General features: G+C 40.0%; 1 protein-coding gene across 1 annotated transcript in view; it reads right to left on the reverse strand.

Annotated features, from left to right (window-relative positions):
• Positions 1 to 8,736, reverse strand: part of rassf3 (Ras association domain family member 3) — an 88,309-nt gene that overhangs the window by 65,220 nt on the left and 14,353 nt on the right. The window contains exon 2 of the mRNA XM_008291107.1: positions 7,507 to 7,616. Coding sequence (XP_008289329.1) covers positions 7,507 to 7,616 — 110 coding nt within the window. The remainder of the gene's footprint in view (positions 1 to 7,506; positions 7,617 to 8,736) is intronic.

Genomic DNA, 8,736 nt, shown 5'->3' on the forward strand with positions numbered 1-8,736 from the left:
GGTGCCCCCACTGGGACGCGAACCGGCAACCTTCTTGCTGCGAGGCAACAGTGCTACCGCCTGCACCACCCTGCAGCCTAAAACATTCATACATTTTTAATTTTCTTGTAAAATTCTTCATACTTTCACCTCTTTAGGTCTCTATAAATGCTTGAAATGAAACAGTCTGAGAGGGAAAAAAGCACTTTTTGTCACACCTATGTCCACTCAAGATCATCTTAAGGAAAGTCAGGGCAAAAGGATTTGGATTCAGTGCTGTATATAAAGTTTGAACCTCAACCCAAAAAAAAAGATAATGTATTAAGCCTTTAAGATAATAAACATTGTGACATTAAATGAATCCATTGTGCACAAAGCAGCACAACACATGTAGACTGTGGAGTACTCTCTCAGGTCCGTGCGGCTGCAGATTGAGGGCAGCTGATTGAATTTACTGCTGATCATGTTAGTCAGTTTGTAGGTTAATAATAGTCTCGAACAAGGTGTGATGACCCCGATTGACGTCAAACATTAAACTGTGTTTGTTCTGTCCGTGGTTCTTGTGTTGTCACTTGTTCAATAAATGTATTAACTGATAATTGTAGGTCACACGAGGCAGTTAATGTATTATTATTGATGTTACATGAGAAGATTTGTTTCTATTCGTAGTGCACAGGTGTTAAAACCAAACGCATGTGAATATGTCAGAACGAGCAGTGTGCTGTTGGTTTCTACTAACCTACTTCTTCATACCCGCCAACACAAATACAGGAGGTTTTCCCTGCACTAGTGTTACAGGCTGCTAGAGTAAATGTCTGTACGCTGGCTGGCTGGCTGCCGTGTGAGATCACCGTCACTGTGATAACTGGCACAGGTGTGTGTGTGTAAATCAGCTCGTGTCGACAGGCGGCCACGTACCAAAGAGACCACTGCTGACTAACCAAATTATTTAAAGCAATACACACCCACAGCTCCACCCCGTATTTCTACACTCACAACAAAACGTGCAACCCAGGGATTCACTGCCATCTGGCTCTGATCGAACCCGATGTGATTATTTAAAGGTTCCATATGGTGGACTTCTATATTTGTAGTTTGGAGGTTTGAAGTAAAAGCTGTGAAAATATGAAGACGCTCACTCCTGTAGTTCCTCACTCTGCAAGAGTGAACACAAGAGTCTTCATGCACTCCCAGCGTCTGAGGAACCGAAGACCCAGTGGATGACTTTTGTTATCGATGGCGATGTCACCACAACAACAGGAGAATGCTCAGTGTTAGCATGCTGTGCTGCTAATGTGGCTAACATTTCTTATCTCTCCTAACGTTTCCACCATCTTTAAATGCTCCTCAGAGTTACAGTTTCTGCAGAGCTCTGACATGAGGACATACAGTTGATGTAAATGGTAAACAATCATCAAGGACAGACTGGGTTACTGTGCCTGTCGCATGCTGTCACACGCTCTGTGCTCTCATAAATTGTATTTTAACGCAGCTGAATTCCAATTAAAGTTGTTCTCATGGACACATTTTTCCATTTCTGTGTTCAGACAGTAGAACGGGTATGAAACAGTAACTGAAAGACATCAAAACTGCATCCTAACCAGCCATTTCCAAACTGTTGCTTTGCATCACTGCACTACTGATTTTATAATTGCAAAATCGTCTGACAAACTCAGCAAACAGACACAGCCGTTGTCCTGTGATGTTTTCATGTAAAATGATCCGAAGATCAGAGAGAAAGTTATAAGTAATAAAACGTCTCACACACTAATTCATGGTGATGTCAGCCGCCATGTGGTCAACTGTTTCACCCCACGGTGTTAATCACAGACATACAGAGTATCTTCTTCCTGATGGGGGCAACAAACCGTTTAGAGCAGGACTAAAACCAGGAGGTCTACAGTCATGGTGAGATGAACCATCGTTGAAAGTCTGACTTGTGATAGAGTTTTATGGAAAGTCCGCAGGAACACTGTGGCTTTCAATGCACAATTTCAAAGACTGTTTTCACAAGATTGCAGGATGTAAGGATGTAAAAGAAAATTGTATATTTTGTGTTTTACACTAGTAATAAAGTGATATTCTCATTAAGGCTGCAAGCATGAATATATGTACTGTTATATTCTCACAATGACAATGCTAACATGCTACATCTCAGCAGATGTAATGCTACCCACATAAACCATCTTAGTTGATTGTGTTAACATGCAAACATGTGGTAAACACAAAAGCACAAAGTATGTTAATGGTTGGTTGCAGACTCTGAAAATGACAAGAAGGAAACTAAACAGTCTGAGTATAGACGTCTGACTCTCTGCAGGTTCACGGTTCATGTCTGACTTTAGCACACACACACCAAGAAACACACACAAGAACTTGATTTTCACAGAAACACATGAGAGCTTATGACTGGCTTATGGCTGCGTATCAGGCTATCATCTCTGACATTCAGCTTCTAGACAAGTTCACCACAAACCACAGACAGGCAATCACTCCTTCACATGCTTCAGCAATTCTGAATGAGGAGACGCTCACAGGCAGAAGTAGTGAAAAAAATTTAAAAATCTGTTTTCAGCTGCAGAAAGAAGAAGATATTTTTCAGCAAAGAAAACCAAACCAGACTTTTAAACCACAATACATCAGGCTGTTGCTTAACTCAGATCAGCTGCAAGAATTAACTATATGCACGTCTATGAATATCTATACATACAGTGCACAGTGTGTTTAACTAGAAACACACTCACTGGTATGTGCGTGGACACTTTGACATCTGCAGCCACACAATGAACTCACCACACACACACACACACACACACACACACACACACACACACAAACCAAAAAATGTATTTTTATAAAATAAGTTTTACAAAGTTATTTTACACCCACCACACTGCGCTCAGCATTACTCAGCACTATTCCAGTGTGTGAATATGTTCAGCTTTGGTTTGAAATGTGCTGAGCTAATCCTCCTCCTCCTGCAGGAATACAACCACATCAGTGTTGACAAGCGCTGGAGCCAAAACCAGGCTGCTCTCCGTGGAGACTGGAGATGTTAAAGTGGCAGATGGGATGTCAACACCGAGGTGCAATGTTGGTCTGTAAGATGATAATGTCTTACAGCTGTTTAAGAACGACAGATTACTTTGGGACCATTTTTGGCTTCATAGGTAGAGCTGAAGAGAGAACCAGGGCCACTGTAGCAGGTAATCAGCTTTAGGACACGGTGTGTATTCTGTACCAGGTGAGCTACCAGGGTGCCCCTTAAATGTACTTTTAAGAATCACTTAGTTGCATGAGACCACTGATTTCTGATCGGTTACATCGATGGGATAACATTTGCTACATGTAGATACAATACTTATAAAGGTTTCCTTAAATTAAATGTCAGAATTACGAATAAAACTCATCAAGGAAAAAAATAGAATAGAATTTATTTCTTTCATTCAGAGCCAACCTCTGGATAATAGAATAGAATAGAATAGAATAGAATAGAATAGAATAGAATAGAATAGAATAGAATAGAATAGAACTTTATTGATCCCCTTGGTGGAAACCTCGGGGAAATTGCTGCACCAGCAACACCAACACAACATTAGCAATATTATTGTTATTATTATTATTATTAATAATAATAATAATAATAATAATAATAATAATAATAATAATAATAATGGATACAGTAACAAAATTGCCCAAAAGCTTTATGGTTTCAGTATAATTATTGACAACTAAGCATTAGCTGGTGAAAGAAAAGTTAAAGTTATTCATGTCAACAACTGTGAATCAGAGCCATACTAGAGAACCAGTGGGTGGGCTGCAACACAGTCCTCACACAAGGCCGACACACCTGCAGCATTTTGCAGCAGTGCTGGACAGTTGGCAGACGAGCATCAACGCACTTCCTTTCCCTTCATCCTGTCGGCCAACAACAATTTGTCCAGGAAGGTGAGGGGAAAACCACAACCACACATCTAGACCAGAGCTACAAGGTGGGAAACCCAGCTGGAAATTGGCAGCAGATTTCGGCCAAAGGGCTCCTTGAAACTGCGTCAGCCAACCTCGTACCAGACCTTGTGCTATGGTCGGCTTCACTCCGTCTCCAGTATATCATAAAGCTCACTGTGCTCTGGGAAGATGCCGTGGAGGAAGTCTGAGAGTGCAAGAAGCTGCAGTACACATGTTACAACATGGCTGGAAAATAAAAATCCCACCAGTCGAGGGAGGCTGCAGAGGGTTTGTAGAGTCGAGGCAACGTGTCGTAGAAGCATAAAGAAAGGATGTTCTTCATAACAGACCAACTGGGAATCTTAAAGCATCCCCTTCTCTTGCAGACCATGTGCTACACCTCATAAGTAACCTTCATGTTTAGCAAACTCCACCTCCTAGAAGCACCTCTCACTTGGCCAACCCACAGAGTCTACACAACATTTCTCAGGGGCGTACATATGAGATACTAACAGCTGGACATAACAAACCTGATGTATCAAGACATCACCTGGAGTCAGGAACCAGTGTATCTCTGACACACACTGATATCTGCTCCAGTGACTCTGTGTTTCCTCAGAATGTTAGCTTGTTCCTTTAAGGGCCTAAAGCGTCATCCATCCATCCATCCATTATCTGTACACCACTTAATCCTCACTAAGGTCGCGGGGGCTTAAAGCTTCACTTCTAGCTTAATATAAACCAAAAAGTAAACTGTACTACCTTTATATGTTTTCTCTTCCCATAACCAGCCATCCGTATGTATTTGCTGACTCATGTTGAGTCAGTGTATAAACAAATATCCAATAAAACGTGATTTTAACTCCTCCCATCATATAAAACAGGACGCGATGTCCAACAAAGCAAAACTGGAGAAAGACGAGTGATTGATTTTTTTTTTTTTTTTTATACAAGTACCTTGATAAGGATAAGGAGTTATACTGATAAGAATGCTGATAATGATAAGCATAATTAGGATAAGGGACACCCCTTTGAGGACAACAGTGTTTAGACAGAGGAGACTGAAGGAAGTCATTCATGTTAAACTGGACCAGCCTCTCTAAACAGAGGAGGGGTCTGTGGCACCACTTATCAGGTACTCATATTGCAGCGTTGAGGCCTCACCTCCGTTAACACCTTAACTCAACCCTCACCTGGCAGTTTCATAATCATTCACACCTCGAGGCATGTGACTCTTCGGTCATGAGTCACGTGTGCTGGGAATGACTGGAAATATGTGGGACTCCCTGTCAGTCGGTGAGCGCTGAAGAAGCGTCTCATCTTCAAGAACCACAAAAGAGAAATTCAGGTGCTTTTTACTGAAGCTCCTGGGATTATAAAAGTATCCTGATTCCAGCGTGTAGAGCAGAGTTTGCATGCTCATGTTTCTCTTTGTGCCAGTGTCACACATCCTGTAACTGTTTCCTATACGGGAAATAACTGTGGCTGACTGTAGCACACACACACCCACGCACACACACACACACACACACACACACACACACACACGTGCACGCCCACACACCCACTCATCCACATACACACACACACACACAGTTAAAGTTATTGAAGCCCCACACAGCTCCAGTCGGATGATGTTGTAATACAGCCTGGTGTGGTCTGAAAAACACTCTAACATGAACCAGACCTGCTACACACCCAGCTGTCTTCTTGGAACTACACACACACACACACACACACACACCATTCTTGGTGAGTGATGCATTGTGGGCGTGCGTGTGCAGGATCCAGTGTTTTATCAAAGCTCGATGGAATCTGACACATTACAGTGACACTCTGAAACACATGTCTGACCTCAGACTAAACTATTATCATCTTACTGTTTCCTATTCATCACGCGACTGTCAGGCTGCAAGAAATAATTATTTTCATTGTCAATTCATTCAATATTTAGCATTTTCTCCATGAACTGGGTTTGTGAAATGTCCAAAAACACTGAAAAACCTCCCTCACAGTTGCCTAAAACTCAAAGCCGAGTCTTTAATCAGCTTGTTTTGTCTGACCAGCCATCCAAATCAATACAGAATGATTGTTTTACTTTCAGTATCGCATGAGAGCAAGAAAAACAACATGTCTTTAACAGCTGAGAAGCTGATAATAGGGTGTGTGATATCTTTATTTTAACAACAACTCAGAATTTGTTCAAATAACTTCCCATTGCGTGGTTGCATTTATCTTCTATTGCCGCCACTTTACACATGTAAGAATATCATAAATTGCTTTCATTCATTTATTTGGGCCTGTTTTGACTTCTTACTGGTGTTTTTCACATTGTTTTCAATATTTGTGGCAGAAAAGTCCCAGTCATTATGTAACATTTTAATCATTTCAGCTGCACACGTCTTGTTTTATCGACTAAGGAGGCAAAAAAACTATGTGACAGTAATGTTCTGACACTGACACAATAATAAAAAGCTCAATTAAATACTGTTTTTCTATTTATTATAGCTGTACTATTGTTGTTAAGAGCAGCCTAAATGTTTGGCTGCAGCACAACCTTGTGGTCATGGGTGGTACTACAGCAGTGTTACTTTTCCTAATCAATTGAGTGTAGCGAGTGTGTAGGATAAAATTTAAAGCCCAGTATTGAACGATCCTCAAACCATAAATAACAGCATGTCCACCATGTTTGTAGTTTATTACTGCTAAACACTGATATTAACCCAAAATTAATATATTTAGTGCCAAAATACTAACTTAAATGTGCAATACTGTGGATATAGTGCATGTAGCTTCAATAGCTTTGTTGTGATTGGCAGCTACTGTTTCCAGATTCAAATATAATCTCTGTTTTTCAGCTGACATGGATGAGATGACCTGAAATTGCTCAAAAATGTGAATGTTTCATTCTCTGATGCAGAAAAGAAAAGAACGATCTGCACACAAATATAAAGAGTCAGATATACATATAGATACATTTCAATATCTGACTCTTTATATTTTTTCTCACATATAGCTTTTTTCTCACATATGTTTATTCATTCATTTTTTTGCAAAAACTATTTTTCTATACATGATTGCATACATTTACCTGCCAATGTACCACGTGATGAATGCTGAGCACTATGGGTACTTAAGATGGCGGCCTGAGTCTAATGTTTAGCAGTCTGAGGAAGAGCATTTTGCTCGAAACGTCACGCCAATAAATTGTAAAAGGGAGCTTGTTTGGTGTGCGGATCGTTCTTCTTTTCTTTTCTCATTTTTGACATTTTGCGATCCAGCACCCAACACAGTGGGCCTCGGGGATGTCTTTCCTTCATCATGCTCTGATGCAGATCATCTGATATTATCAAGGTAGAAATGGCTCTTTAACAGTATTTCAACCATCACTGGACACTAAAACTGTCTAATTAAAGCCCACATATCACTTAAATAAAGAAAATATATGTATTTTCATGCAATATTGTGGAATTTTGGGTCAAAATTAAACATGCGCAGCTTTTTAACTCCATAATCAGAGGGTCATTAGACGCTATAAAATAACAACAAAACAGCACAGGAGTCAGAGTGTGTACTCACATGGAGCGGCGTGTTGTTGTTGAGCTGGTCCTGACTGACGGGCGACGCTGCAGGATGACAGTCCAGCGACACTCTTTCCCGACATGCAGCGTGACACGTGTATTTACAACCTGCAGAGAAAAGAGCTGATCATTGATTCATTCGCCGGCTGCAAAATGAAACACAAAGAGGGCCCTTGTATAGATACCCACACACTGGGCAGTTTTCTGCAACGTACATGCAAATAATCCTTTTGATATCGACAGGCTGTCCGTTGAAGCCATAGTTCCCCTTTTGCAAATCAAAACCAACAGCATGCAAATTCAGACATGAGCCAAGTATGAAGGATTAAAAGGTTTCAACATGAAGGCCAGTAGAGGCTTTAAATGCAATCGTTTTCTGTTCAAAACTACCAAATAACTGAATGAGCTTTGTTTGAATGCAGAAAGAGTTATGAAACATACTTTAGCTGACTAAACTCTGGAGGCAAGACTTTTAATTAGAACACATTAAACGAAGACACATTTAACAGGTTTAAGTCAAACAGACATTAAAACTGACCGCACTAAGTTGTCTCATCATCCCACAATACTGCAAACGACTGTTATTATCTCAAACACTAGTTAAAGGTTTACATATGTGTTAGAGACAAACATTATTTTGGTTTTCTGGCTCCCTAAATTAAAAAAAAACTATTTCCAATCATGGGACATTTTTGTCTGACGGTCATGACACACTGCTGACAGAAAAAACTGAAAACAAGCAAGAGGAGACAAACTTTAGTGTTAGCTTGATTGGATAACAGCTCTGTAAGTCTTTGTGTTTTCATGTGACCATTTGTAAATCAATGACAGGCAAAAAAAGATTAGCAAAACGTGGCATTTTACTCGTGTTGTAACTGTTCACCTCGATAAAAAAATGTGCACAGAAGAAATAGGATCAGTAGAAAAAAAATACAAAAAATAAATGAACAATTGCTCGTTTCCTTGTATTTCTATTACAGTAAAGTGAAAATGAGTTTGTTTTTTTAAATGTTGCTATATTACAAACACTTTATTTGCCTTTTATAACATAAAAAATTTTTTGACCCTTTTTATAATGAAAAAAACAATTAGGGCTTAATCAACATGAATCCTTAGTGGAGGCCTGATGGAGCAGAAACGATTCTATCTGTGTTGTTCACCCTTAATGACAACTTCTATTTGAGTATCAGACCTACAAATCTTGCACACACACAACCACACACACACA

This window comes from Stegastes partitus, unplaced genomic scaffold (genome assembly GCF_000690725.1).
Source record: "Stegastes partitus isolate 25-593 unplaced genomic scaffold, Stegastes_partitus-1.0.2 Scaffold718, whole genome shotgun sequence".
NCBI lineage: Eukaryota > Metazoa > Chordata > Actinopteri > Pomacentridae > Stegastes > Stegastes partitus.